This window comes from Schistocerca gregaria, chromosome 6, assembly GCF_023897955.1.
Source record: "Schistocerca gregaria isolate iqSchGreg1 chromosome 6, iqSchGreg1.2, whole genome shotgun sequence".
Lineage (NCBI taxonomy): Eukaryota > Metazoa > Arthropoda > Insecta > Orthoptera > Acrididae > Schistocerca > Schistocerca gregaria.
Window position 1 is genome coordinate 133,767,475 of NC_064925.1, and position 21,136 is coordinate 133,788,610.

At 42.9% G+C, this 21,136-nt stretch overlaps 1 protein-coding gene across 2 annotated transcripts in view; it reads right to left on the reverse strand.

Moving 5' to 3' along the window:
• Nucleotides 1-21,136, reverse strand: part of LOC126279089 (carboxylesterase 5A-like) — a 195,142-nt gene that overhangs the window by 121,125 nt on the left and 52,881 nt on the right. For both annotated transcript variants that reach the window (XM_049979552.1, XM_049979553.1), the window contains exons 3-4: nucleotides 19,141-19,302; nucleotides 11,453-11,650 (exon numbers count right to left, since the gene is read on the reverse strand). In XM_049979552.1, the coding sequence (XP_049835509.1) occupies nucleotides 11,453-11,650; nucleotides 19,141-19,302 (360 nt within the window). The remainder of the gene's footprint in view (nucleotides 1-11,452; nucleotides 11,651-19,140; nucleotides 19,303-21,136) is intronic.

The following is a 21,136-nucleotide window of genomic DNA, read 5'->3' on the forward strand; positions in this document are numbered from 1 at the left end:
GCAGTGATTAAGTCACGGTTGTATTACCTGAAGTTACTGATTTTGTATTCGCCTAATATGATGCTGTAAATTCTTTTAAGCTTCAGTATTAGTTACCCAGTACGACGATCGTGCCCTCTGAAACTGGCAGAGAAACTTTGACAGTGATTCAGTTCCAAGCAGATACTATGCCTCCGCAGGGATAAAAAGAGAAACAGTTTAGCCACGTGCATAGAATAGTGAATGTCACGTAAAAAAGAATAGGTTCACAACCACTGCTCCGAGAAATAATCGTGACTGGCTTCATCATTCACAAAATCCGTGTCACATTGTCTAAATCTTGTGATCTATGTCCGTCTCATAAATGAAAATTAGATACTGTTACCAGTATTAACTTGCAAAAAAAAAAAAAAAACGTTCTAAGATATATTTGCAGAAAACTTTGTTAAAACTCAGTCTCTAAATTATATTCGCCATCTCCGTCGTCAGAAATAAAGTGTAGACTTTCGGAGACACAAATTCAGGACACGTTCTGAAACTGAAATGAGCACTACGCGGCGCCATAATAGCGTAACGTGATCAAATAATTGCTGGTGGGCGTAAATAGAAAATTTAAAGTGCTTTTGAGCACCAGATCCTTGAGATTGACATTTAGGATTTAAAGAATCATTGGAAGCTTGCGAGCTCGTCAAAGTTCAAGTGGAAATGCACTCTGAGAATGCCTTTCCTATGATACATGCACGCTAGACTCGCAGAGAATACCACGTTCATTTACATTCCTGGAAATTGAAATAAGAACACCGTGAATTCATTGTCCCAGGAAGGGGAAACTTTATTGACACATTCCTGGGGTCAGATACATCACATGATCACACTGACAGAACCACAGGCACATAGACACAGGCAACAGAGCATGCACAACGTCGGCACTAGTACAGTGTACATCCACCTTTCGCTGAAATGCAGGCTGCTATTCTCCCATGGAGACGATCGTAGAGATGCTGGATGTAGTCCTGTGAAACGGCTTGCCATGCCATTTCCACCTGGCGCCTTCAGTTGGACCAGCGTTCGTGCTGGGCGTGCAGACCGCGTGAGACGACGCTTCATCCAGTCCCAAACATGCTCAATGGGTGACAGATCCGGAGATCTTGCTGGCCAGGGTAGTTGACTTACACCTTCTAGAGCACGTTGGGTGGCACGGGATACATGCGACGTGCATTGTCCTGTTGGAACAGCAAGTTCCCTTGCCGGTCTAGGACGATGGGTTCGATGACGGTTTGGATGTACTGTGCACTATACAGTGTCCCCTCGACGACCACCAGAGGTGTACGGCCAGTGTAGGAGATCGCTCCCCACACCATGATGCCGGGTGTTGGCCCTGTGTGCCTAGGTCGTATGCAGTCCTGATTGTGGCGCTCACCTGCACGGCGCCAAACACGCATACGACCATCATTGGCACCAAGGCAGAAGCGACTCTCATCGCTGAAGACGACACGTCTCCATTCGTCCCTCCATTCACGCCTGTCACGACACCACTGGAGGCGGGCTGCACGATGTTGGGGCGTGAGCGGAAGACGGCCTAACGGTGTGCGTCACCGTAGCCCAGCTTCATGGATACGGTTGCGAATGGTCCCCGCCGATACCCCAGGAGCAACAGTGTCCCTAATTTGCTGGAAAGTGGCGGTGCGGTCTCCTACGGCACTGCGTAGGATCCTACGGTCTTGGCGTGCATCCGTGCGTCGCTGCGGTCCGGTCCCAGGTCGACGGGCACGTGCACCTTTCGCCGACCAACATCGATGTACTGTGGAGACCTCACGCCCCACGTGTTGAGGAATTCGGCGGCACGTCCACCCGGCCTCCCGCATGCCCACTATACGCCCTCGCTCAAAGTCCGTCAACTGCACATACGGTTCACATCCACGCTGTCGCGGCATGCTACCAGTGTTAAAGACTGCGATGGAGCTCCGTATGCCACGGCAAACTGGCTGACACTGACGGCGGCTGTGCACAAATACTGCGCAGCTAGCGCCATTCGACGGCCGACACCGCTGTTCCTGGTGTGTCCTCTGTGCCGTGCGTGTGATCATTGCTTGTACAGCCCTCTCGCAGTGTCCGGAGCAAGTATGGTGGGTCTGACACACCGGTGTCAACGTGTTCTTTTTTCCATTTCCAGGGGTGTATTTATTCCTGAATCTGCCCTCCAAAACGATGGAAATAATATCGTATAAATCACTAGAGGGAAAGATTTGTCCTCAGCAGTATCAACGGTATTGATACATTGAAGTAAGTAAAAATGTTGAATTTATAATTACTGAATGAGTGACACTGTTATGATTTCCAGCCACAAAATATTGCTCCTGAGCCTCTGACAAATGGGTTCCCTTTATTAACAGTTTCTTCCTCTAACTTAATACTAGACACTGAGCACGAATGGCACAAAATTTCTCTGACAATAATAATGACTCCAGAGGTATTTATTTTGTTCTTGGAGGGAGCACATCTCTCATTGCTCACGTACGTCAGAACTGCAAGCCGATGTTCAATTCTGCGGCGGACGCTTAGAAGTTGGAGGGGCTGAATGCGCCACTCAATCATTTCACAGCTCCCTGGATTATTCTTGCGGGACTGCGGAACTTTTATTCATGAGAGAAAGGATTCGCTGAGACGTCCTAGCGAAATGTACTGCATACTCCGTGAAACATTTTTATGATGATGACCCTCCTCACCGGAACAGATGGCTTTCGTAAGCCGTGCTCTCTGATAGGTGACAATCACAAAAGTTAGTGGATACCACCCCAAGCACTGTGCAAGCTATAGAGAAACGAATCGGCGAATTAGATGTCTTCTTTTCCACGCACAGGTATAACTTCTCACAAATAATCATGAGTATGTTACATCCATCCTGAGATGTACACTATTTTCTTGAAGTGTAAAGTAGGCTCTGAGCACTATGGGAATTAACATTTGAGGTCATTAGTCACCTAGAACCTAGAACTACTTACACCTAACTAACCTCAGGACATCACACACATCCATGCCCGAAGCAGGATTCGAACCTGCGACCGTAGCGGTCACTCGGTCTCAGACTGACGCGACTGGAACCGCTCGGCCACACCGGTCGCCTGCTAAAGTAGGCCCCAAATCTGTGACCGATATTCCAAGAATGGTTCCGTTGTTTTCATTCTGCTAACTATTGGTTTTTTTGCTTTGGTGTTGCGAGGTTCGAGGATGACGCTGAAATGGAAAAAAATACATAAATCGTTTTGAAATCTCTTCATTACGAAGTAAATTGTTTTTCTTCTTTTGGGGGATTGTTTCGGGAAGAGACCAAACAGCGAGGTCATCGGTCTCATCGGATTAGGGAAGTAAGGGGAAGGAACTCGGCCGTGGCCTTTCAAAGGAACCATCCCGGCATTTGCCTAGAGCGATTTAGGGAAATCACGGAAAACCTAAATCAGGAGGCCGGACGCGGGATTGAACCATCGTCTTCCCGAATGCGAGTCCAATAAGCTAACCACACCTTGCTCGGTTTTCTTCTTTCGTTTCAACCACTGTCTCATAAATGACAGATATATCAAGAGATATTATGACGCAATCGAAAAGATTAATTAAACTGCAACATCTGGTGGCACGAGAATTTTATCTTTCTGGAGAGAGAAAAGCTTAACTGTAAGAATCAATACATATTCTGCGAAAATTGATTTTGAGTTAACTTAGTTCCATATGCTTATCCATGGTATCTAGACGCCAGTAGATAACGGTGCTCCATTTCTTTACTACTGGAAATCTTTATAACCGAGAGAACGAAGTACAAGCTTTTGGAATAAGGATTGATACATAACTTTCCAGCAGACAGAAGACGTCGTTCTTGTTGTTGTTGTGGTCTTCAGTCCTGAGACTGGTTTGATGCAGCTCTCCATGCTACTCTATCCTGTGCAAGCTTCTTCATCTCCCTGTACTTACTGCAACCTACATCCTTCTGAATATGTTTAGTGTATTCATCTCTTGGTCTCCCTCTACGACTTTTACCCTCCACGCTGCCCTCCAATGCTAAATTTGTGATCCCTTGATGCCTCAGAACATGTTCTTAGTGGCTCTAAAAGCAATTACGGGTATACCTCAAGGAAATGTTATAGCACCGTTACTATTTTCACGAAAAGTTTTTCACCGCTTTCACAAATTACATTCCTTTTATGGAAAAAACCCTTTCTCAGTATTGATTTACGGCTGTAATGGAGGTAAGTCCAAACCCGTATTGTCAGTGGGGTTAACTAGAACGACACGGTTACACTATCCAATATGTCAACATCCTCGCATGGTTCAGATCAAGTTTAGGCGGTGCTTACGTAGTCACTTTAGGTTTCAAAAATGGTTCAAATGGCTCTGAGCACTATGGGACTCAACATCTGAGGTTATCAGTCCCCTAGACGTAGAACTACTTCAATATAAGGACATCACAAACATCCATGCCTGAGGCAGGATTCGAACCTGAGACTGGAGCAGCAGCGCGGTTCCGGACTGCAGCGCCTAGAACCGCTCGGCCACCGCGGCCGGCCACTTTAGGGCTAGAAGTGCTGAAAGGCAGGGGAAGACGTAAGATTAGTATGCACCACAACTACGGCATTCGAACTCTAACACTATAGGCGAACTGCCTCGTAGTGGTCACTCTCGATAAATAACAACGCTGTATTAGCTATGTACAAAGAATGGCTCGTAGGCAAAACGTGACACACGCGCTGTCTATTTGGAAGCTACGAGGAGAAACGTGCCTGTCATACAGTTCGCAGGCGTCTCCACACGATCAATTAGGGATCTGGGCCTCCATTATGAACAACGGTACAGACCCTCCTACATCATGGTTCACTTAGAAAGTGGACAAGGGAACATTATCGTGGCATCATCTTCACCGACGAGTGCACGTTTCGTCTGTCGCTTGATGATTATAATTGAAAGGCATGCAGGTAGCCTTCTCTCAAGGCCTGGGATCAACCATGGTTTGGTTTGACGGACATCCCTCATCGTTATAGAGGGTAACGTCTGTGCAATATCGGGACTGGCACCTCCAGCGTGTTGTGCAGCACTACAGCCAACATTTCGACCACGAATTCCTCTTTCAAGACTATACAACAGAAATAAGCCGCGCTTCATACGTGAACATCTTCCTCAAGGGGACCAGAATAACATGGAAAGCGATATCTAGTGACACGGCCTCGCTGATGTACGTTTGAAACCAGTTGAAACAACGTGCTTCATTACAGAATCCGCTCTAACACACTGGGTGACTTCCGGGGGACCAGCACAGCAGAGTGGCAAAGTGCAGACTGTCTTGTATGCCAAGGGGGTTTCAAGCGTCTTGCAATGCTGATGGAGCAACAACACGTTATTTGCTTGTTACAAAACAACAGAATTTGTTTTTACAGATAATCGCGTTTCAACTGAGTACCATTACTTTGGTTTTTCTCCCGGTAAAGTAGTTTATTAGTTACAATGAAATGAAAACCCCTAGCTGCATACAGGTGTTGATATAAGCCGACGGGGACAGATGAAAATCTGTGCCCGACTGGGACTCGAACCCGGGATCTCCTGCTTACATGGCAGATGTTCTATCCATCTGAGCCACCGAGCACACAGAGGATAGTGCGACTGCAGGGACGTAACTCTTGTACGCCTCCCGTGAGACCCACATTCCCAAATTATTGTCCCGCACAATATTCATAGTGCCCCTGCCCTTTATACTCATTACTCGTTGCTTTTTGCCGATTCTCGTAAGAGTTCGGGCACTGTTTGTGCATCCGCACAGAAGAAGAAGATGGTCAAATGGCCGGTTACTACGAGCTATAACTATAACTATGGTGTAACTATATATTTATATGAAGATGGTATCGGTACTTCCGGACATGTCCGAAAGAACATATATATATATATATATATATATATATATATATATATATATATATATATATATATATATATATATATAATTCCTGTCTCTTCCTGAATCTATGTCCACTCATTTTCGCTATGTAGATGGTACAGAACTTCTTTTGAGCTGCCGGAGAGAGCCATGCCAGTCTGCTTGGGTATAAAGCTGCAACGACAAAAAGTTTAGTTTAATCCAGAAAGACATACAGACAATCGACAGCTGGTGAAAAGACTTGCATTTGTAAACAGCATTGTTCGATTGTGCAATTAGCTAATTAATCAGTGCAAGCAGTAACATCCGTAATATATGTTGTAGTGTACATGTGAATCGTGTTACGTGGTACTAAGAAATAAAAGTAGTAGTAGCAAAAACAGACGGCAGCCTGAAAAATGGTGTAAGGTTTGTTTGAAGTACAAGTCACCCTTGAAACAGATAGCTTAAGAAACAGTCGATTGATTGGTTCTTGGATATTGCTCGTGACTCCGTAGCTTTTTCAGATGAGATTAATAGAGGAGACAGTGATATTCCACAGCAGAGGGGCGCGTTTCTTTACTTGTTTGTTTAGTAAGCGCAAGAGCACGACAGGGGTGCACATCAAAATCCAGTGGCAGACTCAACAAAGAAAGCACTGTGCGTGGCGGAGAAGCTTGAAGCTTGAAACACCTTGAGGATATATTCCTTGTACATACTCGTCTTTAAGTAAACACGAGTGGAAAATCAGTGAATTTTTCAAACTCCAGTAGCAAAAGCAACAGGAAAACGGCTGAAAAGCTTAATGATTTAAATGCCGTGATCTTATGTTCCTTGTACATATACGTCTCGAAATGAACGTGAATTGAACATCAGTGAATTAAATCCTACGGTGCTCTACCGATAGTCATCATTCCTGTATGCACTGTTTGAAAATGGGCCGAGAAAGAAATGAAACGATGGTACTGCTAGTTGTAGGGTCTCAAACTTTTTGACACTCGTTTCTCATAGTAGCTGACCTAACGTATGTTCGACAAATTTTAGTCAAGTTTCATTACGTTGTGAATTGTGTGTCTTTGGTAACCATAAAAAGTGTACTTCTTTCATGAAGTGACTGATCAGCGAGAGAATACGTAAAGCCTCAGAACATCAAGCCGTGCCCAGGACCTTGCCACCGGCTGCATAGCGTCGGGTATCGTCCCCGTACTACCTGCTCAGTAATTACTGCGTAAAATCGAAAGGTATAAGTTGTAGTTATTGATGTGATGTTGTAGAATTACGATACGAGTGAATGTTGACCGCAAGTTGTTGCCGCTTATACCTGTGAACTTTAACAGCGTGATATCCACGACATTATGTTCTAGCCACAAGATGTTAAAATGAACTATGTGTACAAACTTCAACAAATATTATCGATGATTCGTATAAAAAGACTGTATCGTGTAAAAATGACGATAATTATTTCATTATTTCGGTAATAATTTAATTTCTGTTTGAATTAAAACGATTATCAGAGAAATACATTCATAGACAACGACAATTATAATCTTTTTTTGTTATCTGTGATAGTTGTGGTTCAATTGTACTTCCCGTTCTGTCAGATGAGCGGTTCGGACGTGAGACGTGTGAGGTCTGTAAAGAGAAAGCCTGTATCGATATTGTTAATTATTATTTGAAAAATGGAGTCGCTATTGTCTAGACTTGGATTTTTATTAATTTCAATTGAAATACAATCTAATTAATGTTTTTAAGTGTTAATTTTCAGCTCCGCAATTAGGAGCGCAGCCATTAGCGCTAGTAACTTACAGCGGGGTTTACTAGTGGCTGGTATAAAAAATATGAAGAATTTTTCATTGAGAATAACTTTAAATGCTACAGAATAGAGATAAAAAGGGTTAAGGACTTTTATCCAAACATATTAACTTGATACGAAAGGAATTGACAATAACATTAGACAAATTGACTATTGTCTGTCTGCCGCCATCTTAACAAAAATACCTCCGCGGCAGTTTTGAATCGAGAATTTTAACAATTATAAATATTGTTAGATATAAATGAATGGAAGTAAATGTGCACTGGTGTTCCAAAATCTACTGCAAAAGACAGAATTCAACTCAGATTGAATCTTTAAAAATAGAGCTCACAGTGTGGTGTCACCGCCAGACACCACACTTGCTAGGTGGTAGCCTTTGAATCGGCCGCGGTCCGTTAATATACGTCGGACCCGCATGTCGCCACTTTCAGTGACTGCAGACCGAGCGCCGCCACACGGCAGGTCTAGAGAGACTTCCTAGCACTCGCCCCAGTTGTACAGCCGACTTTGCTAGCGATGGTTCACTGAGTTCTACGCTCTCATTGGCCGAGACGACAGTTAGCATAGTCTTCAGCTACGTTATTTGCTACGACCAAGTAAGGCGCCAGTATCCGTAGTATTGATATTGTGACTCATGTACCATAAAGAGCAACGTTCGTTATTAATGGATTAAAGTTAAGTATTCCATCTGCTACGTCCGTTTTTCTCAATTCTAACTCCCTTTTCATGTTCCAGACCGCACGCCAGCCTGCATGAGCTAAACGCGTGCATTTCGGCCTCCTTTAGTACCCAGAGGTTGGCTCTCCTGCCAACCACAACACACATCATGTTACGTAATGTTAATTTCTTATTTGCTGATGTATGAAGCCTAATTATTTCGGACGATTTACATGAAAAAGTTTAATAGGAGACATACGTCAGTGCTGTTTGCGGGTAGTATTTTGTGACTAATGTTCCTTTTGCTTAAGTAAAAGTTGCGTAAAATCTGATAAATGATATGTTATTTAGTGCTACGCACACGACTTTTCTACACAACGTCAAGTGGAGATTTTTTTAGCAGAGTGACAAATATTAGCTGGGGTAATCATTTTTGAGATCAAATGAATTGTTACGCTGACAATTCGTAACTGGCTTTATATTTTTGTGATGTACCTGAAATATCATTTATAAGCAATTAAACTCACGAAATACTATAAACCGGTTCCGCCACAACAGTATCTGCGGGTAGTGTAGAGATGAACTGCTATAGCCACGAATATTTTCAACGACTGATTTTGTCATGCTGTTAACTTAGAGGAGGAGTTTACAGAATGTTTTAACTGGACGTGCTGATCGATGTTGTAAAGGAATTGACAGTATTACATGCGAGGAGAAAATTTTATTACTGTGAATATTTGGAAGTTTTTATGCAAAGTAATTGTTATTAAAGTTTAAAAAACCCCTAAGAGACGTAGAGGGCGCTGAAACGAATTATTTGATATGAGACACAAGAGATCGCAAATGTCGGGAAATACCCCAAAAGTGGATTTCAAAAGTTAAACGTATAACTTCACATGATGACGCTCCTACCCTCGCCTGTAGGTGGGCAGTGCTACACGTCGCTCCGCTAGGCTACTCTGGTTTCGTTCTTTCATTATGCGATGTGATACATTGGTGCTCGTAATAGAGGTTATCCAGTATTACTATCGATCGGTTTAATTTGTGAAAACATAGCAGGCTAGCGGAGCGGTTTGTAGCACCGGCCCCCTACCAGCGAGAGTTGCATTAGAAAGTCAAACTATTGCACTTGGTGTGAGGTGGATCACCTGGCGACGGCACATGTTCAGCATTTGTCATTCACGTTTTGGGTATCTCCCGAAATTTGCGACCCCATGCGTCTGCTATGAAATTACTCATCTCAGATCATCTACGTCGCTTGGGGGTTTCTAAATGTTAGTAAGAATCACCCTGCATACATGCTCAGTCAGGAGGAAAAATACATTCCTTGAGGGGTGATATACTATTCTGAACGAGAAACTTCATACGGACGTATGCCCTACTGCGAATAGAAGACATGTAATATCCCTTTTGTACGATTCCTTGAATCACTCGAACCCTGCACCCTCCAGCGAAAACATTTCTCGATACAAAATTAAACTACATACAGTTTTCTACAAAAACAGGACCTACTCATATTTCTCTAGGGCTTACAGTTTGTTCAGAGACAGCGTGAAGATACTGAAAATCTGGTACGATGCGCATGCGCTGTACCTTAGGTACTCTTTGTAGCCCAATTTGAAGTAGTTTTCCGCCTTGATAGAACATGAGTATCCTATATCAAACTGTTCGTCTCAGCTTCCTCTATACTACCGTCTACGTTGTGAACAATGATAATGTCTGAATAACGCAGAAAGTAAGTAAGGAAATATTATTACAAATGTTGTACCTCGGAAACCATTCGCTATAGGGAAAATGTCCATATGAAGTTCCTTGTTCATATTCACTCATACCATCACCCCTTAGAGCCTGTACCTCTCCTCCTGACTCACCCTGTATACGGTCAGAAACAGTCCGAAATGTTTGTAAGAGTGTTCCAATGGACGCTGTGCTGAAAAATAATTTTTAAGAAAAAATTCGGTACGTTGCGCCGTTTCCTAGTTAGGCAGTCAAGTCACCGCAGAGAAGATTCAAACAGCCTGCCAAGGACGGTGTCGCCAAACGTGTTTTTCTTTTGAGTTTCTCAAACAGATGAAACGTAGCTTTTCCTCGCCAATTTTAAATTCATCAGTTCCGAAAAAGATACATTTCAAGCGGTAGAGTGCATTTCGACAAGGTATAACGTATGGACCCACAAATGTCCGGCAATTACCATATCTTAGCAAACTCTGGCTAACTGGCTAACCGGGAAACTGAAAAACGTATCGAATTTTTCTCTTAAGAGTTACTTCTCAGCACAAATTCCGCCTCAACACCCTTACAAGCTCTTCAAACTCTTTCCGAGCATATATATTCCCTGCCGATCTGAGGCGAACATTATCTGTTAATATGCTAACCCTGCTTTTCTCCAATCTTTTGTCATTCGTGCTGTTAACAAAATAAACTGCAGCAATAACATTTTATTAAATCAGTTTTCATTCATTGACTACATATACTGGTAAAAAGCAGCTTGGTCTGGAACAGATATTGTATAAAACAGAGTTGTTGAACTTCTCTGGCGAAGGAGACGCTTTTTTTTTTTGGTTAGACACTATAAATTTAAAAAATGGTTCAAATGGCTCTGAGAACTATGGGACTGAACTACTGTGGTCATCAGTCCCCTAGAACTTAGAACTACTTAAACCTAACTAACCTAAGGACATCACACACATCCATGTCCGAGGCAGGATTCGAACCTGCGACCGTAGCAGTCGTACGGTTCCGGATTGCGCGCCTAGAACCGCGAGACCACCGCGGCCGGCACTATAAATTTAAAACCCGAATTAAAAATCTGTAGCTAAGTAAACGTAACACCGTAAACTACTCTGCTCCGCACACTGCAAGCTGGTTTCTGTAGCACCGACGGAGATAATTTAAAAATACCTTACAATTTCGTAAGCGTCTTGGTGCCATTAACAACCTTAAGACGTGACAGAAAGATCTGTCCATCTCCTTTTATCTCCTTACGGCACTAATCTTCGAAAGATGGAGTTTTAACTGCTTTTTAACACGGTTTGGACACAGAGATATGTTGGTTAAGAATGGCCTGACCGGACATGTGACTGAAGAGCAGGGCCAGTTGCGAGAGGCACCTTTGGAGTGTAGACGTTGAGGTGTAGGCAGTCCTCGGGGTCTTCCGCGGCAGAGAGGTTGCGCACGGCCGCCAGCGTGCCTGCGTCCGGCCACGTGAACCACGGGATCTCCATCTCCCTCGAGGATAGCGCCTGCGGACACAGCGGGCCGAACCAATTGGCGTTGAACTCTCCCAGTGGTTCCACTGGACGTGGCAGCTGCAACAGATGGGGAAGACACGCACTGTCAACGATGGAGAGTCCAGAAGGGAAAGCATAAGTCCACGATCATTCATTATGAATTTTACAAGTAATGCTGTCTAGATCGCGTAACGAATTTGCATTTCAAAATCTTGTACACAGCTAGACAGCAACTGTAGGATGAAATCTTCGTGAAGCAATAGTAAACAGCGAATCAGTTGCAAAATGGAAACTGTATTTAAACTCCTTTGGCAGTGTTTTCAAATCTTCTTCGGAAGGACAGCAGTGTCAGCACCTTTTTAGAATTTCCTACGACATATCCCTGTAAACAGAAGCAGCCTTTCAGACCTGGGCAGCTTATTATTTCTTCACGAAAATTTCACCCTACGGTTGCTGCTCCAGCCATGCACAACATTTTAAAATTTTTACGTGTGCACATCACAAAACCTGGACATAACATTAAAAATTGTCAGAACAAGTTGTCCTTAATATCCTTCTGAAGAAGTCTTGAACCCATGGTCAACGGGTCTTATTGAAACTTCCATTTTGCAACTGACTGTCTGCTTATCATTTCTTCACTGAGATTTTTTGTTTAATGTATTTTTTTCCTTTAACATGTTTCGGCTAGTATCATCATCAGAAGCGGGTAAGTGATAGAGTATTCCAAGCACATAACTTGTCCTTTAGCGGTTCACTTGGCTGTCATACGTGAGAGAGAGGGCGAAGAACTATGCACAGCTTGGTGAAAGTTGCTTAAGATGACAGATGCTCCCCCCCCCCCCTCCCCCATCATAACTGAGCAGTTTGCATGGCGTTTGTGGTGTGGCACAGGAACCAAATGATAAATGGTTGGGAAGTTGTGTTGGCGTAACTTCTTAAGCAAATATAATTCACTTTATTAACACTTATAACCAATCCAGACGGTCTACAGTATAAGCAACTACCGAATAACTCAGCGCTCAGAATAACAAAATATGTCTCAAACTAATACAGACGAATCATATTGTATCAAAATTTTTAAATACCGCAACAGACACTGACTGGCAATATTTGTTCATTCAATTGCCTGTTTCAGTCATTATGAGAATCTTCACATTAGTTTAAAAAGAGAAAATGTGCAGATCTATGGAAAAATCTACTTAATAGTAGGCTATCAAATAATGTGAGCTGTCTTCATGAAGTTAACAGAGTAAGTGAAAACAATGTATAACCATAAAATGAATGGTATCATCACACAGAATAAAATCATGATAAAATACTACACACTCATTATCTATAATGTCGTGTCATTGCTGACAACTACGGTACAAACAGCTGACGGGGCGTGGCCGGAAGATGTCGCTGGCCGAAAATAGTTTGTAAAACTGTCACGATAATGAGTATAGACATTCTGCATAAAACTGAATCGGATACATTTAAATACAGTTAAGAAATAAGCTAGAGTTTTAATATGTGTCCAAACAGAAGTATTAGTTCAAATTACAAAAGGTTGCCGCAAATATATTTCTGTGATATATGCAGTAAAATAAACTGACAGCAGCATCTCGAAAGGCAAAAAATTCAAAGGCACAGCGGACATACCGAAATGGATCCAAGAAGCTACGGACACAGGCAACATTATTCAAGCTAAATCTTGCAAATGAGTATGGTAAAAGGACTCCTTCTTTACTTCCATAGTTTCTGACCTATCCATGGAATTAGATAATCGAGAAGCAAGTACGGAACTGAATTCATTAATACAAATAGTCAAGGTAAGCGGGTACTTAGAAAGGTTTATCAAACGTGTGTATAACAAAATAAAGGAAAAACGAGCATTACAAACACTCAGAACCGCACAAAACAGGGAGCAGTAAAAAGAAATTCCTTTCGATGATATATAACGGACAAATTTGTGGTATCACATATCGATCCCCTCCCCTATTACGAGTATTGGCAGTAAAACTGCTACTTTGTGTGAGACGCCGATAATGTTTGTGCGGGTTCCAGCAGACCCCATGGAGCACACCTGCTGAGCCACGAGTCTAGCGGCTCTGTACCACGAGCGCCCTCTGCTGCCCCTATATAGTATGTCTGGCGGCAGCGACTAACCCTCTTGTGCTAGCTTCATGAAGCTACACAGAAGCCACATAATCTTGGCTCCATCACCATCATTGTTACTGTTGTAGTAGCTGAACTTTATTCCTTGTTGCACCATTTGCGCTGAGTGTTTATACATTTGGATAAACACAAGGATTGTTACTTTGGCACAAATCGCTTCTACTCCTGTCCAGCTTTCCTACAACGACATTGATAGCGATGCAGATAATATCAAATGGAGTGTTGCCAAAGCAGGGTTACTAAACATAACCTTCCGAAATTCCTTAACCAATGAATACGAAGTAAAATATTCCAGAATTCGAATCGAGAACAGCTGCCAACATGAGTAACATAGAAGTAAATATCCTCGCAGTAATGAAGCAACTTAAATCAATAAAAGCAAGTCTTGTGGTCCACACTGTATACCAATTAGGTTCCTTTCGGAGTATGCTGATGCATTAGCTCTATACTTAACCATCATATACAACTGTTCGCTCGACGAAAGATCCGTAAACAAAGACTGTAAAGTTGCACGGGTTGCACCAATACTGAAGAAAGGTAGTAGGAATAATCCACTAAATTATAGGCCCATATCGTTAGAATCGATATGCAGCAGGATTTTGGAACAGATATTGTGTTCAAACATTATGAATCACCTCGAAGAAAACTGTCTATTGACGCACAGTCAACATTCGTTTAGAAAACATGGTTCCTGTGAAACACAGCTAGCTCTTTATTCACAATAAATGTTGAGTGCTATTGACAAGGAATTTCAGATCGATTCCGTATTTCTGGATTTCAGGAAGGCTTTTGACACTTGTAGCGAAATTGCGTGCTTATGGAATATCGTCTCAGTTATGTGACTGTGTTTGGGATTTCCTCTCAGAGAGGTCACAATTCGTAGTAATTGACGGAAAGTCATCGAGTAAAACAGAAGGTAGTGTTATAGGCACTTTACTGGTCCTTATCTATATAAACGGTTTGAGGACAATCTGAGCAGCCGTCTTAGGTTGCTCGCAGATGACGCTGTCATTTATCGTCTAATAAAGTCATCAGAAGACCAAAGTAAATTGCAAAACCATTTAGAAAAGATATCTGAATGGTGAGAAAGTTGGCAGTTTACCGTAAATAACGTAAAGTGAGAGGTCAACCACATGAGTGCTAAAAGGAATTCGTTAAACTTCGTTTACACGATAAATCAGTCTAATCTAAAAGCCGTAAATTCATCTAAATACCTAGGTATTACAATTACAAACAGCTTAAATTGCCAGGAACACACAGAAAATGCTATGGCGAAGGCTAACTAAAGATTGTGTTTTATTGGCAGGACACTTATAAAATGTAACAGATCTACTGAGAAGACTGCCTACACTAAGCTTGTCCGTCCTGTTTTGGAATACTGCTTCGCGGTGTGGGATCCGTACCAGATAGGACTGACGGAGCACATCGAAAAAGTTCAAAGAAGGGCAGCACGTTTTGTACTATCGCGAAATATGGGAGACAGTGTCACAGAAATGACACAGGATTTGGGCTGGACATCATTAAATGAAAGGCGTTTTTCGTTGCGACGGAATCTTCTCACGAAATTCCAATCAGAACTTTCTCCTTCGAATGCGAAAATATTTTGTTGACACCGACCTACATAGGGAGAAACGATCACCACGATAAAATAAGGGAAATTAGAGCTCGTACGGAAAGATATAAGTGTTCGTTCTTCCTGCGCGCTGTGCGAGATTGGAATAATAGAGAATTGTGAAGGTGGTTCGATGTACCCTCCACCAGGCACTTAAATGTGATTTGCAGAGCATCTATGTAGATGTAGGCATAGATAGTTACTACACTACAATATGCTGATTGTACACACTACGCCTAAGCGTTGCCTATTAAAAGTTTTGAAAGAAATAGAGATTTATGGGAAAAGGAAACAACCCCCATCTAAACTACTTAATGAACAGAATGAATTTAAATGCAAAGCCTACTTTTCTTTACATGAGAGACTGTTGTAGTTCTTATTTGCTAGTGGACCTTTGTTTGTACACCCTCGTGCTGCCCGGGTTTCCTTGTCCCGGATTTAAAGAGCCTGCTGATGCCCCAGCCTTTTTGTCGTGTTTTGCTATGTTCGATTAAGTGTGCACTGTGCACTTCACAGGTATCAACTAGGAAACAGCTTTTATAATTTTAAATTACATGTCGCTATGACACCTTTGCTTAAGGTTCTTGAGCTTTTGTTATTTGTATTTATATCTGGCTCCGCGCCACCCCTGGTTTCTTGGATCAGTTGTAGGTATGCCCGCTATGTCTGTAACCTCTTTACCTTTTTCCATGCCGCTGCCAATTAACTTTACTGTACTGAATATTTCACAGGCACTTACTTGCAACTACCTTCTAAAATTTAAACTAATATTTCTCTTTGGACCCATGTTAAAATTCTAGTGCTTTCTTTAATTGTACTCTAATGTATCCGATATAGTTTTATCTAGAATTTGTAAGATCGTACTTAAGACTTGGTATCACGCCGTTGCAAATAGCCTCCAGCCAGCGACAAGTGTCTGCGGCCACGACCACCCCTTCCCGGCTTTCACATCTGTGTTTGTGCTGCAGTAAGCGCAGTACGCCAGCGAGAGGTCAATATTACACGTCATGAGTGTTTGGCATTTTATCATAATTTTACTGTACATAACGATCGTGGTTATACATTTCATTGACTTCCTCTGTTAACTCTACGACAATAGGTATGGTGCTAACCTTCCAGATTATGTACCTCACGATACCACTTACAATAGCTGATAGTCTTCTATTACATACAATTTTTCGTAAATATACACAATTTCTCTTTTTATGTCAATCTGGTGATGATGATGATAGTGATTCAAACCGATAGTTTAACAAACAAACTGTAAGAGGTCCATGACTAAGAAATTTATTTGCAAGGGTACTCGAGCAGATATAACTTCCATGGAATGCTCACGCGCTGCCTGCGAAATGTAAACTACAATAGAATCGCAGACCAGAGAGCAGTGTCGGCAGCAGTAGTAGGAGTAGTAGCTCGCAGTCAGGCGTCTGGGCCAGGTCGCTCTTAGAGAGCAGTTGTCGGGTTGTATAGCTCACAGAGAGCCCTTGTGTCCTGTATAGGATTACCAAGGCCGGCCGTGGAGAACGATGACGGTGCCTGAGCGATGTAGTATAAAGTAAAAGCAAAAATTATTATTATTTATTGCCGCGAGCATATGTAATTTGCAACTACTGTTATAGCAAAATCACATGTAAATAATTTTTCAATAACAATATTCCTTATAAAGATAACTTTTGACACTCATTCATCTGAATTTAAAGTTTTTACTAATTACTCCTATCCATAGTCACGGCAATTGTGAATAAAATCGGTTGTCTTTCATACAAAACAAAATCTAGTGGCCAGCGTTGCACTGGGCTGTGCTAGAAAAATTTCTTGTAGGAGCAGATATATACGCGTTATCCGGCGACGTAATTGAGGTAAAGATTTTCAGTTTATTCAGAATGACTTTTGAGAGCCATGACGAAGCATTGCTGATGTCCAGATTTACCACATTTGATTCACAGTCAGTTAATTATTGAAAGGTTATATATATTCAGGGTGTTACAAAAAGGTACGGCCAAACTTTCAGGAAACATTCCTCACACACAAATAAAGAAGAGATGTTATGTGGACATGTGTCCGGAAACGCTTAATTTCCATGTTAGAGGTCATTTTAGTTTCGTGAGTATGTACTGCACATCCTCGATTCACCGCCAGTTGGCCCAATTGAAGAAAAGTAATGCTGACTTCGGTGCTTGTGTTGACATGCGACTCATTGCTGTACAGTACTAGCATCAAACGCATCAGTACGTAGCATCAACAGGTTAGTGTTCATCACGAACTTTGTTTCGCAGTCAGTGCAATGTTTACAAACGCGGAGTTGGCAGAGGCCCATTTGATGTATGGATTAGCACGGGGCAATAGTCGTGGCGCGGTACGTTTGTATCGAGACAGATTTCCAGAACGAAGGTGTCCCGACAGGATGACTTTCTAAGCAATTGATCGGCGTCTTAGGGAGCACGGAACATTCCAACCCATGACTCGCGACTAGGGAAGACCTAGAACGACGAGGACACCTGCAATGGACGAGGCAATTCTTCGTGCAGTTGACGATAACCCTAATGTCAGCTTCAGAAAAGTTGCTGCTGTACAAGTTAACGGTGACCACGTCACTTTATGGAGAGCGCTACGGGAGAACCAGTTGTTTCCGTACCATGTACAGCGTGTGCAGGCACTATCAGTAGCTGATTGGCCTCCACGAGTACACTACTGCGAATCGTTCATCCAACAATGTGTCAATTCTCATTTCAGTACAAATGTTCTCTTTACGGATGAGGCTTCATTCCAATGTGATCAATTTGTAAATTTTCGCAATGAACAAGTGTGGGCTGACGAGAATTCGGACGCAATTGTGCAATCACGTCATCAACACAGATTTTCTGTGAACGTTTGGGCAGGCGTTGTTGGTGATGTGTTGATAGGACCCCATGTTCTTCCACCTACGCTCAATGGAGCACGTTATCATGATTTCATACGAGATACTCTACTAGAATATGTGCCTTTACAAGTACGACACAACATGTGGTTCATGCAAGATGGAGCTCCTGCACATTTTAGTCGAAGTGTTCGTACGCTTCTCAGCAACAGATTCGGTGACCGATGGATTGGTAGAGGCGGAGCAGTTCCATGACCTCCACGCTCTCCTGACCTCAACCCTCTTGACTTTCATTCATGTGGGCATTTGAAAGCTCTTGTCTACGCAACCCCGGTACCAAATGTAGACACTCTTCGTGTTCGCATTGTGGACGGCTGTGATACAATACGCTTTTCTCCATGGCTGCATCAGCGCATCCATGCGACGAAGGCTAGATGCATGTATCCTCGCTAACGGAGGACATTTTGAACATTTCCTGTAACAAAGTGTTTGAATTCACGCTGGTATGTTCTGTTGCTATGTTTTCCATTCCATGATTAATGTGATTTGAAGAGAAGTAATAAAATGAGCTCTAGCATGGAAAGTAAGCGTTTCCGGACACATGTCCACATAACATATTTTCTTTCTTTGTGTGCGAGGAATGTTTTCTGAAAGTTTGGCCGTACTTTTTTGTAACATCCTGTATATAGGTCACATTTTTATTGCGAGATTAATCAGATTTTTATTGCGAAGTTAGGGAAATAATTTAATCTGTTGGGAGGTTACAAAATATCTTCGATTGCTGGAAGGAAGAGGTTGAGCGCGGTATCAACTATGAATGCATTCCTGGTGTCGTCCAATAGAAGATGCACGATTCACGGCCATCGTGTCATGTGTCATACGTCGTGGTGTAATATTCTCCCTACCGGGTCAGTCACTACCTCGGAAGATATGCAGACTTACCTGGAAGCGGTGTGAGCCCCCTGGTGCCCTGGCAAAGGGCACACCGCGAAACTCGTGGATCGGCCGTCGGGTCCTGGAGGAGAAGCTGGTGACGCCCAGGAGGCGGCTGCCGTCTGCCAGCTGCACCTCCACCCCCGGTGTGGGGGCGGCCGCCGCCAGCACCTGCCACAACAAGTGCATCATCAGCCAGATATTAAGGTTTAGGTAACATTAGTTGTGCAACCCATATTGTAGTGCAAAATTAATGCCGTGAGACACTTGGTGAGGACTGATGAGGCATGTGCAGGGTGTCCCAGAAGGAACTGTCACTGTTCAGGTACATCAAGACACAAGACATTAGTTGTGTGTGGCCACTGATTTATGTCACTGGTACAGGCCGAAATTTTTTGCCACACCGGGATCCGAAACTGTGTTTCATTGTTACTAGACAGATGTGCTGACCACTATACCAGCGCGCCTTCCAATGACGTCTCTCTTGACGCCACTGAAATCGCAAATGGCTGTGCTTTGGGGCAAACGGAACGCACGCTACAGGGCGTCTGGTTCGGAGCTGCCGTTGAGGTAATCGAATGGGTATTTTCTTGGTATTGTTTTCCATTATTTCCCATTCGGTGAGTTGAATGGACGAAACGAGTGACATGCCGATGGGAGCGTACATGGAGTGGCTGAGCATCTTGGTGCACATGTCTGTCTGTCTGTCTGTCTGTCTCCCCCCCCCTCCCCCCCCCCCCCTTCTGTTCCCGTGCCTCCTCGGTTAGTTTCTGACCGGGCATTCCTTAATTTCATGTCCCTATGCAGGTTTTCATAGTCGGTCCGTACTTTCATAATGAGTGTATAAATGATAAATGGTGAGAGCAAGTTAGTATTTTTTAGCGCTTACAATACCTAAGGCCTTAGTGCCTAGGCAGGTAAAGTCCAGCATACAGGTTTTAATCACTCGTCACTGTGTATCTAAGTAATGTTATGAACAGCTTACTATGAGTATATTCTTGACTTCCATATATGAGTAATATATAGTTTTGTATGGCGCTAATGTGGATAATGCCCTTGCTTCGGATGTTTTTACTTTGTAATTGACGTAAGTGCAGTATATACATTATGTGTAGTATGCAAAGTATATATATTATGCACAGTAAGTGTATGAGAAAGTGTTCTTTGCATGGGTATTTGATTATCAGTAATAATAAAGCTGTATTGTTGTATCAATGAGTGGTTATACCGTGGGACTGTGTGTGCACTGCTTGGACAGCACTATCTTGTGGCCAGCTGTGAACCACTAGAACCGCAGCAGGTAAACCAGCGTGCAATAGGGCTCTGTGATACCGACCGCTGTTAGTCGAGCAGCGGTCGTGTACCAAATAGTACATCTTGTGGCTTCGGTTTTACATATATTATGGAAAAGTATGACCCTGAGAGCAGTTGTTTTCTGTTTTTTGTGACAATGATTTTAGATCAGCCGGTCTGCTTCACGTATCGTTACATCCAAATGGTTTCTAAATGTTAATCTACATTCAGGTACGAGGTACTGTACGAATAGTAATGTATAAAGTGTAACTCATGTAAGCCCTCCCCCAAACCTGTCATGATATATCTTCACACATCCGATGATGACACGTTTAGTGTGGTGAAACCAGTTTTCCAGTAAACAGTATTTAAGCGATCTTGCCTTTGAATTATTTCTATAATCGATTTGTACCTGTTCGTTTTGTCACTGTGGCGCCAACTGCTCCTGAAATTGCTGCTGCAGCTGCAGTACGATGAGCTACACTAATACACTGAACACGATGGTCCTCCCTTTCGGTAGTGCCACGTGGTGGTCCAGAGCCCGGTTTTCTTGCGACTGTACATTCTCGTGAGCACCGCTGCCACAATCATGAAAGTGGCTACATTCCTCCCACGTCTTCCTGCAGCATCGCAGAAGTAAAATGCACCTCCTCGTAACGCTATTATACTACCTCGTTCAATCTCAGTGAGGTGCTGATAATGGCGTCTTTGT